Here is a 22,554-nt window from a genome sequence, read left to right as displayed (position 1 = left end):
AAGGCCAAAACCTAAGAAGAAACCTAGAGAGGAACCAGGCTATGTGGGGTGGCCAGTCCTCTTCTGGCTGTGCCGGGTGGAGATTATAACAGAACATGGCCAAGATGTTCAAATGTTCATAAATGATCAGCATGTTCGAATAATAAGAAGGCAGAACAGTTGAAACTGGAGCAGCAGCACGGCCAGGTGGACTGGGGACAGCAAGGAGTCATCATGTCAGGTAATCCTGGGGCATGGTCCTAGGGCTCAGGTCCTCCGAGAGAGAGAAAGAAAGAGAGAAGGAGAGAATTAGAGAACGCACACTTAGATTCACACAGGACATCGAATAGGACAGGAGAAGTACTCCAGATATAACAAACTGACCCTAGCCCCCCGACACATAAACTACTGCAGCATAAATACTGGAGGCAACAGTGTTGAGGCCAGAGACAAACAGCTTCCTGGTCTGGCTTGTGTATACATCCACTGAAGTCCTTGGACAATTTGTAATTGCACCTCCAAATACTTTACACTCTCTGGTTAGAAATACACTCAGGCATCCCTCAACACTTGTACAAAGGATATTTGTCCAGTGTGCTGTTGTCTCCTCTACTTACAGATGATTGTACATGGAGGCTTTTAGATAATGGGGCGAGTGATGTGCAATTCTAGAATTAGATGGGTCATCATAATAAGATTGTTTGCAGACCATTCCACACAAGCTGCAGTCAGTGTCACCTATCTGTTCTCTCCCTAACGGACGGTTCAACCACTACCCACACGATGCTGTCATAACACAGGCTTTACAAACTCCATAACGCCCTTTGCGATTGGTCAGATACACAGAGGCCTGGCGTAACAAGACATTTCAAGTCTGCGACTGTTAATACCCGTCGGATACACACTTAGCTTAGCGGTAGCTGTGGCTGGTGATTGATATCCTGTTTTCCAGAGAACAGGGCCCCATTCCAAGCCCTGGGTGTGTTCAGCAGCAGCCTCATCTATGCAGTGGCCTCTCTCTGCCAAGACAGACTTGCTCCTAAAGTGCTGCCTAATTCCACCATTACTTATCCTCTCAGGTCCTGACATCACCCTCGGTCGTGGCTAATTGGAGAGGGGGTGCTGTCAGGGGTTCGCACTGCACCCCTCCAGCGGGTCCCTCCACTCTGAGCAGTGACAGGCTAGGTGTGAAACGAGTACCTGTCTGATCTCTTTCTCACCCTTCAGTCTCTCTGTCGTCAGTTCTATCCACATTGCTATCCACAAGGACCCCCAGGTAGGTAGGTAGGCAGCAGACAGACAGACTTTGACACCCCAGCCAGGCCAGGGGAACAGGGTAACAAGGGGAAGCAGCTGTCTTTGTTATCCAGCGCCTGCCCTGAGGACCACTCAGTCCCTGCTCTGCTCTCACCAGAAGAGGTCTGAGTGACATGGGACATGGGGGCCGCTGGTAGTGAGGACTAGTGACAGACAGCTGTCGGGATGCTGACAGTCATGTTGTTACTCCAGTCACCTGGTGGGACCCTGACATGTAGCTAGTACATCTTCTGTTAACCCATTGGCTTCTGCTTAACTGTGGTCATACATTGCAGAAGACCAGAGGTTAAAGACATGGATCCACTGTGGGCTAATCCTAATTGCCTTAAGGTGTTGTTGTTGATGATGACAGGAAGTCAAACACAAACTGTTAACGGAAGGGTTCTGCTCATATTCTCTCAGAATACAAAGTGATTTGGCAGAGAGACAGGAAACTGAATGGGCATCTGTCTCTGTGTACTAGTGGGCCTGTTTCCAGTAATGAGTTTGGATGTTGGGGATGTTTTTGTTTCTCTTCAGTCACACTCCGAAATGGATGGACCTGTATCATGAGCAGAGCCTGCACTGGCAAATCAAATGATGCTCTGAGATATTATGTGGAAGTCTGCATCCCTCATGGTACACTGTCCACTAAATAGCGAACACTACTTTTAACAAAAGCCCTATAGGCCCTGGACAAAAGTAAAACACTACAGTGCCTTCGGAAAGTATTCAGACCTCTTGACTTTTTCCACATTTTGTTACATTGGTCTTATTGTAAAATGTATTAAATAGTTTTCCCCCTCCTCATCAATCTACACACAATACCTCATAATGACTAAGCAAAAACAGGATTTCAGAAATATCACATTTACATAAGTATTCAGACCCTTTACTCAGTACTTAGTTGAAGCACCTTTGGCAGCAATTACAGTCTCGAGTCTTCTTGGGTGTGATGCTACAAACTTGGCACACCTGTATTTGGGGAGTTTGTCCCATTCTTCTCTGCAGATCCTCTCAAGCTCTGTCAGGTTGGATGGGGAGCGTCGCCGGACAGCTATTTTCAGGTCTCTCCAGAGCTGTTCGATCGGGTTCAAGTTTGGGCTCTGGCTGGGCCACTCAAGGACATTCAGACACTTGTCCTGAAGCCACGCCTGCATTGTCTTGGCTGTGTGCTTAGGGTCTTGTCCTTTTGGAGGGTGAACCTTCGCCCCAGTCTGAGGTCCTGAACGCTCTAGAGCAGGTTTTCATCAAGGATCTCTCTGTACTTTGCTCCGTTCATCTTTCCCTCGATCCTGACTAGTCTCCCAGTCCCTGCCACTGAAAACATCCACACAGTAGGGATGGTGCCAGGTTTCCTTCAGACGTGACGCTTGGCATTCAGGCTAAAGAGTGCAATCTTGGTTTCATCAGACCAGAGAATTTTGTTTCTTATGGTCTGAGTACATTAGGTGCCTTTTGGAAAACTCCAAGCGGGCTGTCATGTGCTTTTTACTGAGGAGTGGCTTCCATCTGGTCACTCTACCATAAAGGCCTGATTGGTGGAGTGCTGCAGAGATGGTTGTCCTTCTGGAAGGTTCTCCCATCTCCACAGAGAAACTCTCTAGCTCTGTCAGAGTGACCACCGGGTTCTTGGTGTCGTCCCTGGCCAAGGCCCTTCTCCCCATATTGCTTAGTTTGGCCGGGCGGCCAGCTCTAGGAAGAGTCTTGGTGGTTCCAAACTTCTTCCATTTAAGAATGATGGAGGCCACTGTGTTCTTGGGGACCTTCAATGATGAAGAAATGTTTTGGTACTCTTCCCCTGTCTTGGAGCTCTTTTGAGTCTCACAGCAAAGGGTCTGAATACTTATATAAATAAGGTATCTCTGTTTTAAAAATGTTACACATTTGCAAAACATTCTAAACACCTGTTTTCGCATTGTCATTGTGAGGTGTTGTGTGTAGAGCGATGAGGGAAAACAACTATTTCATACATTTTTAGAAGAAGGCTGTAACGTAACAAAATGTGGGGGAAGTAAATGGTCTGGATACTTTCCGAATGCGTCGTACATATGGAATAGGTTGTGACTTCGGACTTATTTCCACTGCAGCGTCTGGTATATCTAATGAATGCTGTGTCTCAAACGGAAGGCTTTGGTAATGTGGTTTCCTAATAGCTAATGCAATGTCTGACGGTTCTCCCAATAAACGGACCCAGTGATTATAATGAGGCTTTGTATTTCAACCTACGATTTTAAAGATTGCATTCTCTAAGCAAGGTTACAGGAACTGAATTAATGAAGCTACCTCTATTATTGCGCTGGCCAGACATTATGTAAAAAAAAACTATTAGTCTGAAGGCTGCATCGACTTACCTATTTGTTAGTCTGCCTAAACATGATGGAATAGCTGGAATAAGTTTGAGCTTTTAAAATTCCAACCTCACCGACCACAAAGAAGCAGTACTCGACTAGACCACCTTTGTTTTGTCTAAGATTTTAAAGAGGTACCCAGGGGATTGACTGAGGTTCAGATTCTCTCTTCACTGACTGTACTTCACAAGGCACTCTGCTTGAGGGAATTAACTTCCGCAGTTTCTCTTCTTGCTGGATAGAATATCTGATCTGTTTTAAGATTTCTCCTCATTTACATACTCAGAGTGCCGACCTATATTCCGTTAGAGTTTAATTTGATGAGCTATTGAGTTATTAAAGTCCTTAAGCAGCTGGCCCTCTGCAAAAGGCAAGTCTACAGGGCACCAACTATCACACATTAACACAATACTATATCAAATAATTGCGGTTTGTAATGTATGCAGCTTCTCTATACTGTGGCCCTTAACCAATTTTTGCTATTCAGAATATACAGTACCAGTCAAAAGTATGGACACACCTGCTCATTCAAGGGCTTTTCTTTATTTTGACTGTTTTCTTCCATTGTAGAATAGGGATTGCAGCGGTTGGCATTTTGACTTATCAGACCAAAGGACAGATTTCCACTGGTCTAATGTCCATTGATTGTGTTTCTTGACCCAAGCAAGTCTCTTCTTCTTATTAGTGTCCTTTCTAAGTGGTTTCTTTGCAGCAATTTGACCATGGAGGCCTGATTCACACAGTCTCCTCTGAACTATGCTGCAATAGTTTGTGTCGGGGGGCTAGGGTCAGTCTGTTATAACTGGAGTAATTCTCCTGTCTTATCCGGTGTCCTGTGTGAAGTATGTTCCCTCTAATTCTCTCTCTCCCTCCCTGGAGGACCTGAGCCTTGGGACCTTGCCTCAGGACTACCTGGCCTGATGACTCCTTGCTTTCTCCATTCTACCTGGTAGGGCTGCTGCTCCAGTTTCAACTGTTCTGCCTGCGGCTATGGAACCCTGACCTGTTTGCCGGACGTGCTACCTGTCCCAGACTTGCTGTTTTCGACTCTCTCTTTCTACCGCACCTGCTGTCTCTAACTCTGAATGCTCGGCTATGAAAAGCCAGCTGACATTTACTCCTGAGGTGCTGACCTGTTGCACCCTCTATAACCACTGTAATTATTATTATTATTTGACCCTACTTGTCGTCTATGAACGTTTGAATATCTTGTCCATGTACTGTTATAATCTCCACCCGGCACAGCCAGAAGAGGACTGGCCACCCCTCAGAACCTGGTTCCTCTCTAGGTTTCTTCCTAGGTTCCTGCCTGTCTAGGTAGGTTTTCCTAGCCACCGTGTTTCTACATCTGCATTGCTTGCTGTTTGGGGTTTTAGGCTGGGTTTCTGTACAGCACTTTGTGACATCGGCTGATGTAAAAAAGGGCTTTATAAATACATTTGATTTGTTTGTGTCTGTTTCTTGAACTCTGTGAAGCATTTATTTGGGCTGCAATCTGAGTTGCAGTTCATTTCTGAGGCGGGTAACTCTAATGAACTTCTGCTCTGCAACAGAGGTAACTCTGGGTCTTCCTTTCCTATGGCGGTCATCATTAGAGCCAGTTTCACCATAGCGCCTAATGGTTTTTGTTACTGCAATTGAGGAATCTTTCAAAGTTCTTGAAATGTTCTGGATTGTCTGACCTTCATGTCTTAAAGCAATGATGGACTGTCATTTATCTTTGCTTATTTGAGCTGTTCTTGCCATAATATGGACTTGGTATTTTACCAAATAGAGCTATATTCTGTATACCTCACACTGCTATGCTTTATCTTGGCCAGGTCACAGTTGCAAATGAGAACTTGTTCTCAACTAGCCTACCTGGTTAAATAAAGGTGAAATAAAAAATAAATAAATAAAATAAACCTCCCTACCTTGTCACAACACAACTGACTGGCTCAAATGCATTAAAAAGGAAAGAAATTCCACAAATGAACTTTTAACAAGGCACACCTGTTAATTGAAATGCATTGACTATGCAGGTGACTATTTATTTATTTATTTCACCTTTATTTAACCAGGTAGCCCAGTTGAGAACAACTGCAACCTGGCCAAGGTAAAGCAAAGTACTGCCACACAAATAACAACACAGAGTTACACATGGAATAAACAAACGCACAGTCAATAACGCAATAGAAAAAAATCTATATACAGTGTGTGCAAATGAGGTAAGATTAGGGAGGTAAGGCAATAAATAGGCCATAGTGGTGAAGTAATAACAATTTAGCAATTAAACACTGGAGTGATATATGTGCAGAAGATTAATGTGCAAGTAGAGATACTGGGGTGCAAAGAAGCAACAAAAAAAACTATTTGGGGATGAAGTAGTTGGATGGGCTTTTACAGATGGGCTATTTACAGATGGGATATGTACAGGTGCAATGATCTGTGACCTGCTTTGACAGCTGATGCTTAAAGTTAGTGAGGGAGATATGAGTCTCGTAGCTTCAGTGATTTTTGCAATTCTTTCCAGTCATTGGCAGCAGAGAACTGGAAGGAAAGGAGGAATAGGCTTTGGGGGTGACCAGTGAAATATACCTGCTGGAGTGAGTGCTGTGGGTGGGTGCTGCTATGGTGACCAGTGAGCTGAGATAAGGTGAGGCTTTATCTAGCAAAGACTTATAGATAACCTGGAGCCAGTGGGTTCGGCGACGAATAGGAAGCGAGGGCCAGCCAACGAGAGCATACTAGTCGCAGTGGTGGGTAGTATATGTGGCTTTGGTGACAAAATGGATGGCACTGTGATAGACTGCATCCAATTTGCTGAGTAGAGTGTTGGAGGCTATTTTATAAATGACATCGCCGAAGTCAAGGATTGGTAGGATAGTTCGTTTTACGAGGGTATGTTTGGCAGCATGAGTGAAGGATACTTTGTTGAGAAATAGGAATCTGATTCTAAATTTAATTTTGGATTGGAGATGCTTAATGTGAGTCTGGAGGGAGAGTTTACAGTCTAACCAGACACCTAGGTATTTGTAATTGTCCACATATTCTAAGTCATAACCGTCCAGAGTAGTGATGCTGGATGGGCGGGCAGGTGTGGGCAGTGATCCATTGAAGAACATGTACTTACTTACTTACTTAGTACTTACTTGCATTTAAGAGCAGTTGGAGGCCACGGAAGGAGAGTTGCATGGCATTGAAGCTCGTCTGGATGTTAGTTACCACAGTGTCCTAAGAAGGGCCAGAAGTATACAGAATGGTGTCATCTGAGTAGAGGTGGATCAGAGAATCACCAGCAGCAAGAGCGACATCATTGATGTATACAGAGAACGAGTTGGCTCAAGAACTGAAACCTGTGGCACCTCCATAGAGACTGCCAGAGGTCCGGACAACAGGCCCTCCGATTTGACACACTGAACTCTGTCTGAGAAGTAGTTGGTGAACCAGGCGGGGTAGTCATTTGAGAAACCAAGTCTGTTGAGTCTGCCAATAAGATTGTGGTGATTGAAGGAGTCGTTTAGGACCTTGATATCGTTTAGGACCTTGAGCGTAGCTGAGGTGCACCCATGACCAGCTCGGAAACCAGATTGCATAGCGGAGAAGGTACGGTGGGATTCGAAATGGTCGGTGATCTGTTTGTTAACTTGTTTTTCAAAGACCTTGGAACGGCAGGGTAGGATAGATATAGGTCTGTAAAGGTTTGGGTCTAGAGTGTCTCCCCCTTTGAAGAGGGGTATGACCAAGGCAGCTTTCCAATCTTTGGGGATCTCAGACGATACGAAAGAGAGGTTGAACAGGCTAGTAATAGGGGTTGCAACAATTGTGGCTGATCATTTTAGATAGAGAGGGTCAAGATTGTCTAGCCCAGTTGATTTGTAGGGGTCCAAATTTTGCAACTCTTTCAGAACATCAGCTATCTGGATTTGGGTGAAGGAGAAATGGGGGAGGTTTGGGCAAGTTGCTGTGGGGCGTACAGGGCTGTTGACCGGGATAGGGGTAGCCAGGTGGAAAGCATGGCCAGCTGTAGAAAAATGCTTATTGAAATTCTCAATTATCATGGATTTATCGGTGGTGACAGTGTTTCCTAGCCTCAGTGCAGTGGGCAGCTGGGAGGAGGTGCTCTTATTCTCCATGGACTTTACAGTGTCCCAGAACTTTCTGGAGTTACTACCTCACGAAGCTGGTTGAGAGAATGCCAAGAGTGCGCAAAGCTCTCATCAAGGCAAAGGATGGCTACTTTGAAGAATCTCAAATATTAAATATATTTGATTTGTTTAACACTTTCTTGTTTACTACATGATTCCATATATGTTATTTCATAGTTTTTATGTCTTCACTATTATTCTACAATGTAGAAAATAGTACAAATAAAGAAAAACCCTTGAATGATTAGGTGTCAACTTTTAACTGGTACTGTACATTACAACCTTATACAATTGAATCAAATTAATAAAGATTATTAACTCAAAGCCCAAATGCTTGTTTATTAATGATGATAAAAAACCCAGATGTAGTTTCTATTATTCTTTATTGCGTCAGTAAAGCAGGTTAAACATGTCATTACATTTACATAATTTCAATTGTCATGCAGGACACCATGACAGTGGTTTGTGAGGTTAGAAGTATCGGGAACCCTATGTATCAAGTGTCTCAGATTAGAAGTGCTGATTTAGGATCATTTTTTAATTTAGATCGAAATTACTAAGATTATATGTACAGGGGGGGACCTGATCCTAGAACAGCACTTCTACTCTGAGACAGTTGATACATACCAAGGTCCCAGGTCATTGACTTGCATGTGAACCATGGGCCAGATGATAGTCTACCTTTAGTTTCCATTTTAAGTTTGAAGTTGACAAGAACAGAGCTTCCTGTAGTAGTAATCTGATGTTGTCATGACAGCAAATGTGACATGTATACAGTAGGCATACTGCATACGAGTGTCTGCTAGCATTCTATACCCTTTAAGGATTTTTATTTTTGTCTGAATAGGCATCATTTGATCTTTATCCAGTAACTTCAGCTCAAACAGCTGATTTATGACTGTGCTGGGAATATATTTATTAACCTTTTATGAAGACATGAATAAGTGTATCTCTTAACATATAATGCATGTATTTGCAACACAAAATAGACCTCCTACCAGTGGTGGAAAATGTACCCAATTGTCATACTTGATTTAAAGTAATGATACCTTAATTGAAAATGACTCAAGTAAAAATGTGTCACCAAGTAAAATACTACTTGAGTAAAAGTCTAAAAGTATTTTGTTATAAATATACTTAAATATCAAAAGTAAATGTAACTGCTGAAATATACTTAAGTATCCAAAGTAAAAGTACAAGTATAAATAATTTCAAATTCCTTATATTAAGCAAAGCAGACGGACACATTTTCTCATTATTTTTAATTTACAGATAGCCAGGGGCATGCTCCAACACTCAGACATCATTTACAAATGAAGCATGTGTTTAGTGAGCCAGCCAGATCAGAGGCAGTAGGGATGACCATGTGTTCTCTTGATAAGTGTGTGAATTAGAAAATGTTCTTGTCCTACTAAGCGTTCAACATGTAACAAGTACATTTTAATGTAAAAAGAGTAAAAAGAGTAAAAAGTTCATAATTCTCTTTAGGAATGTACTGAAGTAAAAGTTGTCAAAAATAGAAATAATAAAGGAAAGTACACATAGCCCCAAAAACGACTTCAGTAGTACTTTCAAGTTTTTTAAAACTTAAGTACTTTACTCCACTGCCTCGTACCTTTTGATTCTTCCCATATTTCATATAAACCGAGTGTACAAAACATTAAGAACACTGTCCTAATATTGAGTTGAAAAATCAAGAAGTGTTGCAGTTCTTGACACAAACCGGGGGGCATGGCACCTACTACCATGCCCCGTTTAAAGGCAGTTCAAACGTCTGTCTTTCCCTTTCCCCCTCTGAATGGAAAACGTACGAAATCCATGTCTCAATTGTCTCAAGGCTTAAGAACCCTTCTTTAACCTGTCACCTCCCCTTCATCTACACGGATTGAAATGGATTTTACAAGTGACATCAATAAGGGATCATAGATTTCTCTTGGATTCACCTGGTCAGTCCATGTCATGGATGAGCAGGCACTTTTAATGATTTGCCCACTCTATATATAAGTGTGTCGAACTGGTGAAAAGATGGCCTATATATTAGTCAAACAAACCCAAACTCCATCCAGAATTACAGAACAGCATGGGCGTGCAGGCCCAATTCACTCCAATGACTGGCTTGACTTGGTCTAGGACCTCCAGCAGAAGAGTGCCATCGCCATATAACAGCATTAGCTTCTCCGCTTCATACCGTCTCATCGCACCCCAACATGGGCCACTGTTAGCGGCAATGATTCCTGTTCATATGACAATATAATTTCACCCTTATCGATCAATGCTTTAATGTGCGGCGAGAATGGATCATTACTATGTTTCATTGCTTCATGGCGTCGGAAATATTGACAGTTCGTGACAATGTGTAAGGAAATGTAATTTGTTTGTTTGCACATATGGGACTTCACAGCTGGGCAATTTGCAACCTCATTGAGGCTAGTGGATTGACAGCTGGAGTTTTCTTGAATTGTTACTGTGGAGATCAGGATCCCTGGGCACGTGCCCTGCCTGCCTGGTCGGTTTTCGGCCATGACTACTACAAAGTTTACATAATTAGTTAGACTGACTTCTAACTCTCAACAGTAAGTTGAGACCCTGATTGAGTTAAAAAATAATGTATATATTTTTGGGGGTTTAGGCCCCCTAGCGGACAGGCCCCTAAGCATCGGTTTATGTCTCTTATGCCTAGAGCCGGCCCTTTAAAATGCTTACTGGAGACAGTACATTAAACTGTCTACAAAATATATTGTAGCATTGTAGCCTATATGTATTGTTTTCATAAAATATATGACATTTTGTGTCCTTGGATTTGACTTGGTCTACGCTGGTGGAATGCTTGACAAATGCTGTACTGTATGTAATTCAGTTATTTTCTTATTCTGTGGGTTAGTTCAACATTTATTTTAAACTGTCTACAGGCTAGGAGTCGGTTCTCTATCAGTCTCATGCTATTTATTAGAAAATCCCTGTTTTCTCTCGACCCTGCTCCTTTTCCATCTTGGGAGAGGCTAAAAGATCGAGCTGCAGCAACCACTTGTTACCAGAGTCTAGCTGTGGGCGCGTTTTCCCTACCGTGAACGTCAACCGATATAAAATCCCAATTCACTGCATGTGGCTCGCAACTCAGTGCCTCTGGCCCAATCCGGCTATAAGCAAGCAATCAATTATGTTTGCATATTGAATAGCCCTTTTTACCTAAAATATATATGCAAATTATATAGGCAAAGTTTAGAAGCCAGAATTCCCTTAAAATGTCTAGAAAAATGTATGCATATTCATACACTGTATGGGCTTACAAGAGGTATTATTATTATTATAGCCTTCCGTATGTGCAGCTCTGTAAGGGAGGCACGAATGTGATCTGACATTGAGTCATCCATCATAAAGCGACGAGTAGAGTCCGGAGCTGTCCATGGTGCTGAAATCTCTCCGTGAGAAAAATAGACTTAGCCAAACAATTAAGGGACATTTCCGTCTCTCATTCATTCGCAAGAAATATCCTTTAATTGTAAGATTAAGAATATTACTGTTCCATTTCTTACATGAAGAAATCTTCTCTGAAATGGACCATTGTCATGGCGGGGGAAAAAACAGAAGGTTCTTTCGTTTTTGGAGTTTCAGGGTGTGATCTTCCTTCTTCGGCCATCTACATGATCAACCTGTAGTATGAACCTCGTAGGTCAGAAAATAGAATAACACAATGATGTCACTTGGCTCCATGTCCATGTGTACAATCTCTCCATAACTTATGACAGGTTCGACATGTCATTTAACTGGCATGCAAGAACAGTTGTGTACAGTTTGTCAGGCGTTAATATAAACAGATTTACTATGATAATGCATGTCTCCAAATACAGTCGATATGGAAATGAAGGCTTACCACACTGTCACCGCGGTCAGTGGAATAGACACTGTAATCAATGGTTAGAATATAATACATATTTTTTTTAAACAAAACTTCCAAAGACAGTGGGCTAACAGATCTAGATGAGCTCCTGTATCAAACCATGACAGATGTGCTCTATACCCACCCGTGTATCCTCTGCGTCCAAACTACATTGCAGTAGCGTCCCCTCCACAACGGTATGTGCGCTCACGCGTTCTCTCCGGGCAGGCACGCTTAGCAGACACTGTCCAAGCCACATCTGTTCTTTCCGATTCATGCCATTTAGTTAATTTTCACATGTGAATTTTTTCAACGCTTCAAATGGTCCCCTATACAAACCTGTAGCTGTGGAAAGGTTTTACGCACACGCACACACATACACATACCCCTCAGCGCAGTATGCTGCTTGTGGCATCCCCGTAGCTACAGGCTACCATGCACCAATCTATTTGTCATTTGAAAATAAAATCTTCTATGACAATAAACGATAAATTGGAAGTTATGCTCCCGGTGCGATTACTTACACTGCAATGCAAGTCTGCTTTTCGCGCCATCCATGTGCTTTTAATGTAGGCTATTCTTTGGTTTTCCAGGTTCCCGACCTTCCATGGTAATGTACATTCGCTGATAGACGGAGCCTCAAGGGCATGTCTTGATCTCCGTCCCCGTCTCCGGCTTGCTCGGATTCCATCTCTCCCTGCCTTCTCCGGACAGCTTAGCGGTTTAGATAGAGAGTCTCTGCAGTCACGTGGGTCGGGAAAATCGAGAGTGAGCTAGCGAGAGACAGCGCGCGTGCGTGTGTGTGTGTGTGTCTGTGGGGGGGTCCCTCCTCTGCAGTTTGCAGATTGTTATGTTTCAGACTCTCGCTGGATAGAGCGAGAGCTACAGAGAGCGCGCCGGATTCTCAGCCTTACTTACCGAAAAGCCTTTCTGCCCAACCGCCACCTCCCTTTCCCACTAACGTATTCTCTATACCCCGGAAACCCTGGACATTTTTCCTCCCTCCTTATAGTTTTCTCTTCGGCTTTCATTCAGTCGCAATCTGAACAACTGGTGTACGCACTGCTGCTTATTTTGGATTGGTCTGACACACGAGGGGCCGTGGATGAGCTGCTTTAGCCAAAACCGGAGATGGAAGTGCTGATAATATGTATTTCCTTTTGGATATTGCAATGCAATTCAGTGGCAAGCGCGGACTCTATCATTCACATCGGTAAGGAGCTTGTGCAGGGGGATGAAAGGGATGAAAGCGCGGACGTGTGATATAAACCCCTTCGGGGCTTCGAATAAAACAGTGCAGTCTTTTGTTGTTGAAATGAAAGACACATTTGGGAAGGCATAAGGGTGACAGATATGCATCTTGAATGTGTTAGTAGCCTGTATGAAGAGCGAGTTTGAACTAAAGATCTTACACGCTTGATCTGTAGTTCTGGTCAGTAGCGTAGTCATAAGTGGAGCTGTGAAAATGTTACAATATCTTAACTTGAATTCTAAACCATGCAGTCATTGTCAGATCAATTTGTCAGTTTACCTTGCCTATTATACAGAATATCATATGAATGGCTTTGCAAACGCTTGATTGAAAGTCCCTAGAAAAGTGCACCGCTAATGTGTATTTTCATAAATCATGAGGATAAAGACAATATTACAAATATATTGTTATTCACACGACAAAAACCTAACTAATTTGCTTAGATCAGACGAAGTAACACAACGTGGGTTTTTAAAGGATTGCCTATCCCTTCTCCTCCCGGTCCCCATCTATAGCTTGAACTTTGAATTGAACGTGAGCGAAATGTTAATACAAGCCTGTGAAGGAAATACATGACAAAGGGACAAATACTAAACCAACAGTAGAATAGATTCCAGTGTAACCTGTTTGGTGAATATGGGTGGGTAAGACTTCAGATTTGTCCAATGTATTTTATCTGTCTTGAGTAAATATTTTTAACCGAAACAACTAATATCGGCAGTAGAGAAGAAGATGGTGGGGGGAAGGGAGGGGTCAATATGAATGACTGGATTGTTGTATTTCTGAGTAATGCCACTGGCATTTGTTTAATGCCATTTGTTTGACCAACACACACACACACGCACACACACACACACACACACACACACACACACACACACACACACACACACACACACACACACACACACACACACACACACACACACACACACACACACGCACACGCACACGCACACATGCACGCACGCACGTATACACACCTTAGCAGTGGAACATCAGATTTTTAAATTGGCCATTAAAACCTTTGCATACCAATGGTGATGCAGTGACCAGTTGATTGCTTGAAATAAAGCCATCAAGCACGACAACAGTTGAAGCATTTGACATTTGAGAATTCTGCAGTACTTAGGCATGTAGGTTATTTGTCTTGGACACTATCAAGCTTCAGAGGCAGCATTGCGGGGGTTTATAATTAAACACGTATTGGATACATTATCATCGATGGCATTTGCACTTTTGTCTGCCTAACCCAGATATAAATAGCAACCGCATATAGCTAACAAAGCCGGTCTAAAGCAAATTGGAATAGTTATATTGTAGCCATTGCACTTTTGTCATCCCCACCAACCTCTCTACCCCGAAACCAGGGCTTTTACCTGGATTTGGCTACTCTAATGTTTTCAAAACGTTCATTTAATGTCCGTTGAGGTTGTGATGCGTTTTTGGCACATTTTGTTCTATTGGAATCCAATGTATCGGTGATCTTGACAGGAAAAGCTTGCAGTGCAAAGCCAGTAAGTAACCTATCGAGCGTGCTATTTCAAGCTTTAGCCTACCCTTGAGTAGCCGAGGCTACGCTAATCTTAACATGAACATGGTTAAAACAATTCATTATTTTTCTGATTAACTTCCTGTTAAATATTGTCTTAACGAGGGAAGTTGAAGAGTGGTACACCATTACGTTCGAACACCACGGATGCTCATTTAGAATGCTTGACGCATGAGGCATGAGGTTCAAATAGTCCTTCTCCATAGCCCGTCTCCGTGCCCAGTCTGCTTCTGCGCAAAAAGTCTGGATAGCCCTCAATAAAAGACGGGTCGAACTTGGCAATCAAAAGACTGCCCACTATCGAATGTGGCAGTTTCATTTTTTTTGGGGGGGGGGGGGGGTTACTCCTCCTAGCTTTGTATATAGGCTATTAATGTGAAATGGATATGGCTATCCTACAGATATCAGACAGTTTAGGGTTATTGTTATTGTGCGTAAAATGCTACCAATAGAGACAGTCAGTTGTGAACGACGTGAAATAACCAAGTTTCCCCCCCCTCTTTAGCACTATATCCTTTAACTCTCCTATTCGTTCTTCTTCTCCTCTTAAGTTATCATTGTTGCTAAAAGAGGAGTGTGTTTCATAAGCAGGAGAGGAATAGGTCTGTTTCATAAATTGGACACCTGACGTGAGGGATTTACGGGGTGATTATCTAGCCCTGCATTGGAAGGCGGGCTCGAACACCGGGAATCCAATCGGTTCTCAATGGCAAACAGAATGGGCAGATGCGACATTCTCATCCCCCGCTAAATATGATGAACACACCAGTTAACCATCAAGCAGGCTATTCGCTCAAAACACCTGCACACCTGCACAATACGATACATCCTAATCTACATTATCGTATAGCATCTGAAAGCTGTTTACAATAATGAACTTCAAATGACTGATAATGTATCAACAAACAATTCCAGGTCATAATGTGAAACCTTAACGGATTTCATAGTGTAGTAGGTCTAGCATGGGCGAAGTTATATTGTGAAGCCCGGCCCATATCTAACTGAAGCCGATGATGAGTGGGCAGAAATTGCCACTAACTACTGATACAGGGCCAGCCTTTTACAATGGTAAAAACAAGGATTAGATTTCGGTAATCTGGTCCAAGACACAATATTTCGTTAATGTACATATTCTAAGAGGAGCTGGGGCTGATAGTTTGTTTATATAGGTCGACACATGGTACAACATTCTTGCTCTCCATGGTGCTGAAATTTGGGGATCGTGTAACCACCATTGACGGGCAGGGAAAGTGAAAAGTCTTGATCTGGCATCCACCCATTCAATGATCTATGTGTATGTACATCCGCCAACATTTCATTATAATGCTAATTAAGCTTCACTGAAAACCTAAATCAGGAAAAGGCGATTTAACATGTCATGTCATATCACCCCTTTCTTTTACAAATTCGACCTTTTCAATCGTTTCTCTGAAACTAACCTCGTCCCCAGCCCCAGCCCCAGGCTAATTAGGCTACACATAGGCAGAAGTGTCAGGCGAACGAGATTTCTCTGAAACTGAAATGCAACTGCCTCAATAGTCTTAGAAAACGGACGTCTACACATACTGCAATGTTGAAAATGTCATATTTTCAACAGGTGCCATATTCGAGGAGAACGCAGTGAGGGATGACGAGGTTTTCCAGCTGGCGATCTCAGACCTCAGTCTCAACGACGACATTTTGCAGAGCGAGAAAATCACACATTCCATAAAACTTGTCGAGGTTAACAACCCTTTCCAGGCGGTCCAGGAAGGTAAGTGGGATGCCATTGAATTGTTTTAATGCATTGTTTTCCCTTTCCCCTTTCGCCATATTTGGTTAGTACTTTATAGTATCATCACCTACCTCTAGTGCCGTTTGTAGGCTAGTTAGTCATATTTTAAAGATGGGAATAGGGTCCTTTTAAGGGGAATATCTGTTCCTCTTTGATGCTCTTTTAAACCAAGGCTCTCCAAACTAGTCCAGCAGCAGTGTCTTCTGTGGATAGAAAGCTAGGTGGAAGTATTGAGTCGAGCAGGACTCAATAGCAATTTTCTACATAATTGCCATCCAGTACGCAGACACCCCTATAGACGTTCTGCTTTCAAGAAGGGTAGCCTAATTTGCTTGTCTTACTGTTGTATGGGTGATGATCATGATGATGGTAGATTTAGATACGTTTTTTGTTGTTGTTGCTGTTTCAGACTGTAATATCCATAATGGAAGGTGTAACATCTATAGTAGTCGTTTTTCCTCTTTAGTAGTAATGGAAATTACAATATTTAAAAAAATAGTCCTTGTTTTGTTCAGCCAAGCATTGCCTTCGAAATGCCTATCTTTATTTTGACCTTAAGACTTACAAACTCACAGGCTTTAGCTAATATGTTCAGTCACTCCAAAATACGTGGCCATTTCATGTAATATCCTTAATCCCTCGAATTTGCTTCATATCTCCAACATTCCAATATTTAGAACTCCTAAGGGGCACAACACACAATCATAGGAATCATTTAAATTTCGTTTGTCCATTCGGAGACATTAAAGTTGTGATTTTGCATTCAAATGTAACACCCATAACACTGAAATCGCCCTGTAAATCTGTTTCTGGGTTGAAGAAGCTATGACCTTTGAACAGACATCAGCCAGGGGAGTGTTACAAGGGAGATGTGTCATTGCTCTATCACACTTAAACGCTGTATCCACAGTGTATTCACACGCTCATTTGTGTCAACCAAGCTACAGTTAAAGATACACTCCAGGATCTTAAGCACAACAAATTGGAAACATATTTTTTAATTTTTAATTTTATTTAACCTTTATTTAACGAGGCAAGTGAGTTAAGAATAAATTCTTATTCACAATGATAGTCTACCTTGCCTATATATAGCACGAATTGGATTACTAACATATCATACGAAGTGCAAAATAAATGGAGGACATCACATACCATACGAAATGGATGACACAGGACACAATTTGATGATGTAGGACACAAAAAAACGAGGACCACTTTTGGCTCGTGAGCACCACTTTCAAAACTAATGGTTGAAATTATACAAAAGTTTGATAGTGCATCTTTAACACCCACCCCTGAGAGTTGAGCAATGGGTCAATGCCCCTGTGAATTAGCACAATCAGCATGTTTGACCTTTGCCTTGGGCTCTGTACAAAGCGTAGACCACCAGACGTTTCTGAGTACAAGGATCTTCTCTGATATTCTAGAATTACTTGTAAACCATGTCATCATTACTCGCCAGAGGTCTGTGCAGGTCGTATACAGTACATGCACACTTTTCTTGTTTTGGCAGCCGTTGATGTTGAATTGAAGTCGAAACTCAGTCAGTGATCCTTCCGTGACCTTCCAGAGGAGGTCAATAGCAACAAAGGACATGCTGCTCATTATTTTCATACATCTCTTTCAGCAAATCTATGCTAACTGCATGTAAGTATACGTGGCCTTTGCACACGAGTACACTAACAATGGCATATTTTTCCCATTTACTTTAGAGGCAGCCCGTTAATTGGTCACAGTTGAGTCCCTGGGCTTTTTCAATTAATGACAAAGGGACAGAGGAGATCAATATGGCACAGCCAGGGAGCGGCTCGATGACGTCCCACTCACCGCTGACCTTTTCCTCCACGCCAGATAGTCAGCCCTCTTTGGAGGATTATGGGTAATGAGGGAGGAATTCACACCGATCCGCTCTCAGAGAGCAATAGAAACAAAAGACGCCCAGGGGGCCATGGAGCTGCTGATCTGATGCCTGTCTTGCGGAGAGGGAGGAGAGAGATCCCTGGCTAACTTAGAACACAACGCTCTGTTGCTTAGCTCCACCAGAGGCGTCATGCCTATAGGGAGCACAAGGGCACGTGCCCCCTCAGATTTGTCCTATTTTTTCAGATGTTCAACTAATTACTAACCAGATTTTTTTTTCAAATCCACATTTTATCGAAAATATACTAAACAAAAATATAAACGCAACATGTCAATTGTTGGTCCCATGTTTCCTGAGCTGAAATAAAAGATCCCAGTCATGTTCAATATGCATATGCACAAAAAGCTTATTTCTCTTTAATGTTGTTCACAAATTTGTTACATCGCTGTTACTGAGTATTTTTCCTTTGCCAAGATAATCCATCCACCTGACTGGTGTGTATATAAATAAGATGATTAAACAGCATGATCATTCCTTGTGCTGGGGACAATAAAAAGCTACTCTAAAATGTGCAGTTTTGTCACACAGCACAATGCCATAGATGTTTCAAGTTTTGATGGAGTGTGCAATTGGCATATTGACTGCATGAATGTCCACCAGAGCTATTGCCAGATAATTAAATGTTAATTTCTCTACCATAAGCTGCCTCCAACGTCATTTTAGAGAATTTGGCAGTATGTCGAACAGGCCTCAAAACCGCTGACAATGTGTAACCATGCCAGCCCAGGACCTCCACATCTGGCTTCTTCACCTGCGGGATGGTCTGAGATGAGCCACCCGAACAGCTGATGAACCTGTGGGTTTTCACAGCTGAAGAGTTTCTGCACAAACTGTCAGAAACATCTTGGAGAAGGTGCACGTCGTCCTCACCAGAGTCTTGACCTAACTGGAGTTCGGCGTTGTAACCGACTTCAGTGAACAAATGCTCACCCTCAATGGCCACTGGCATGCTGGAGAAGGGTGCTCTTCATTGATTAATCCCGGTTTCAACTGTAGACAGCTTGTATGTGTCATGTGGGCGAGCGGTTTGCTGATGTCAACGTTCTTGGGGTTATGGAATGGGCAGGCATAAGCTACAGTGCCTTGCGAAAGTATTCGCCCCCCTTGAACTTTGCGACCTTTTGCCACATTTCAGGCTTCAAACATAAAGATATAAAACTGTATTTTTTTGTGAAGAATCAACAACAAGTGGGACACAATCATGAAGTGGAACGACATTTATTGGATATTTCAAACTTTTTTAACAAATCAAAAACGGAAAAATTGGGCGTGCAAAATTATTCAGCCCCTTAAGTTAATGCTTTGTAGCGCCACCTTTTGCTGCGATTACAGCTGTAAGTCGCTTGGGGTATGTCTCTATCAGTTTTGCACATCGAGAGACTGAACATTTTTCCCATTCCTCCTTGCAAAACAGCTCGAGCTCAGTGAGGTTGGATGGAGAGCATTTGTGAACAGCAGTTTTCAGTTCTTTCCACAGATTCTCGATTGGATTCAGGTCTGGACTTTGACTTGGCCATTCTAACACCTGGATATGTTTATTTTTGAACCATTCCATTGTAGATTTTGCTTTATGTTTTGGATCATTGTCTTGTTGGAAGACAGATCTCCGTCCCAGTCTCAGGTCTTTTGCAGACTCCATTCTTTCCACAGATTCTCGATTGGATTCAGGTCTGGACTTTGACTTGGCCATTCTAACACCTGGATATGTTTAGTTTTGAACCATTCCATTGTAGATTTTGCTTTATGTTTTGGATCATTGTCTTGTTGGAAGACAAATCTCCGTCCCAGTCTCAGGTCTTTTGCAGACTCCATCAGGTTTTCTTCCAGAATGGTCCTGTATTTGGCTCCATCCATCTTCCCATCAATTTTAACCATCTTCCCTGTCCCTGCTGAAGAAAAGCAGGCCCAAACGATGATGCTGCCACCACCATGTTTGACAGTGGGGATGGTATGGTCAGGGTGATGAGCTGTGTTGCTTTTACGCCAAACATAACGTTTTGCATTGTTGCCAAAAAGTTCAATTTTGGTTTCATCTGACCAGAGCACCTTCTTCCACATGTTTGGTGTGTCTCCCAGGTGGCTTGTGGCAAACTTTAAACGACACTTTTTATGGATATCTTTAAGAAATGGCTTTCTTCTTGCCACTCTTCCATAAAGGCCAGATTTGTGCAATATACGACTGATTGTTGTCCTATGGACAGAATCTCCCACCTCAGCTGTAGATCTCTGCAGTTCATCCAGAGTGATCATGGGCCTCTTGGCTGCATCTCTGATCAGTCTTCTCCTTGTATGAGCTGAAAGTTTAGAGGGACGGCCAGGTCTTGGTAGATTTGCAGTGGTCTGATACTCCTTCCATTTCAATATTATCGCTTGCACAGTGCTCCTTGGGATGTTTAAAGCTTGGGAAATCTTTTTGTATCCAAATCCGGCTTTAAACTTCTTCACAACAGTATCTCGGACCTGCCTGGTGTGTTCCTTGTTCTTCATGATGCTCTCTGTGCTTTTAACGGACCTCTGAGACTATCACAGTGCAGGTGCATTTATACGGAGACTTGATTACACACAGGTGGATTGTATTTATCATCATTAGTCATTTAGGTCAACATTGGATCATTCAGAGATCCTCACTGAACTTCTGGAGAGAGTTTGCTGCACTGAAAGTAAAGGGGCTGAATAATTTTGCACACCCAATTTTTCAGTTTGTGATTTGTTAAAAAAGTTTGAAATATCCAATAAATGTCGTTCCACTTCATGATTGTGTGGGCACACTGACTGGACCAGGCAAAGAGAGAGTGTAGAGTGACACACATAATGCTTGATTTGATTTAGCTGCCAGTGATGGACAGGACACACAGGAAGTATGTTTGTACATTTGGTTAAGCTATGTAGCCTATTGATTCCTTCTTGAGGAATAAATGAAAACAAAATGTTTTGTTGTTTCTCTGTAATACTAGCCACCTATACATTTTATGAAGTTGGCTTTAGCTAGCCAGCTAGATAGGTTCCCAATCTTCCAACCTCATAACCATTTCAGGCTGTCAATCAAGTTCGTCTGTCTTAGCTGGCATGCCTGCTGGCAAGTTTGCTAGACTTTACAAAAACAAGCAATTCATAAATGAACTGAATAACACTATAATTCCTTTCAATCTTTTAGCTAGATTTTAGCAGAGACGCAAAGAAAGATATTTAGATGCTTTAAAAATAGAAACACCAGCCTGGAAGATACAGAGGCATGCTTATTTATGCAGAAAAACACTTGGTTTGAACATAATCTGGCACCACAATGAATATGTGTGCTTTAATTATGACATGTGCCTGTAGTGATGATGATGTGTGTCATGATCTCATTAACTGTGTTGGAATGTGGATGTAATATCCTAGGCATGTTAATGTACTATATAGAGATGACACCCTCATTTAAATGACAATTATATACTGTACATATAACTTATTTGATTTAGAATTAGGCATAATGATTATAGCTCCTGATTACAGGAAAAAATCTGTTTCAGGTGTTTGAAAAGTGCTAAATTCTCCAACCCCCTTCCTCCCCATCCACACATACTTCGTGACCCCTCTAAAATAATAGGTGTATGATGCCCCTGCCTGTGCCCATTAAGTTTTGTTCCCATACGAAAGGAGGTTAATAAGAAACCCTCTGCCCAGTGCTGTTTCCCTGTGTTTAATTGAACATTTTAGAGAAACATGATTGGTGGAGTTTTGTAGGAGTGAATAACCAATGCAAGTGAAGATACTGGAGGCACACATAGTCCTATGTGTTGTTCATGGTAACTGTTAGGCAGTGTTTCATCCCTAATGATGTCCGTATTGTGTTGCTTGAGGACAAGGAAAGAATGCGTTACCATACCCCTCCCGTTGCCCATGGATACAGAATAATTCACAACACCAATGAAGACATTTCCTAAAAGAGCAGAGAAACATGACATATGTATGTACCGACTTGCACGCACACACACAGTTGTTCATTGCAGTAAAGTTGATTTAGGTTGTTTGAAAACACATCACATACAAGACAAAGCATGAGTGTTTCTTATGACAGTGGCAGCTCATTAATAATGGTGATGGAGTTGTTTTTCATCCTTGGAACATGCAATTATTTTACCGCAAGCCTTTAATTTTTATTCTATATAAAACTATTGTTTATAAGCATCAAGAATGACTTCTGAAAGTTTGTCTAATTACATTTCTCATTACCTATGAAATGTTTGGTCAAAAATAATTAGAATTAGAACCTCACACTCAGCATCCCCAACCACAGAACAATTTGTATAATCATAATAATAATAACTTATTGAACTTATATAGCGCTGTTCATAATAGAAATCTCAACGAGCTTTATAATGGTTCGATATTTTTATTGACTCTGATGCTGAAGTGTCCTTATTGGATACTTGCGCAACTTTT

The 22,554-nt window shown here is 42.1% G+C and overlaps 1 protein-coding gene across 2 annotated transcripts in view; it reads left to right on the top strand.

The window, feature by feature from the left end:
• The first annotated feature begins 12,468 nt into the window (after positions 1 to 12,468).
• The window catches only part of grid1b (glutamate receptor, ionotropic, delta 1b), a 400,673-nt gene continuing 390,587 nt past the window's right edge, over positions 12,469 to 22,554 (top strand). For both annotated transcript variants that reach the window (XM_031798901.1, XM_020454314.2), the window contains exons 1-2: positions 12,469 to 12,843; positions 16,032 to 16,187. In XM_031798901.1, coding sequence (XP_031654761.1) covers positions 12,762 to 12,843; positions 16,032 to 16,187 — 238 coding nt within the window. In that variant the 5' untranslated portion in view covers positions 12,469 to 12,761. The remainder of the gene's footprint in view (positions 12,844 to 16,031; positions 16,188 to 22,554) is intronic.

This window comes from Oncorhynchus kisutch, linkage group LG20 (genome assembly GCF_002021735.2).
Source record: "Oncorhynchus kisutch isolate 150728-3 linkage group LG20, Okis_V2, whole genome shotgun sequence".
In the NCBI taxonomy this organism is placed as follows: Eukaryota; Metazoa; Chordata; class Actinopteri; order Salmoniformes; family Salmonidae; genus Oncorhynchus; species Oncorhynchus kisutch.
This window is presented reverse-complemented; position numbering and strand designations above follow the sequence as displayed.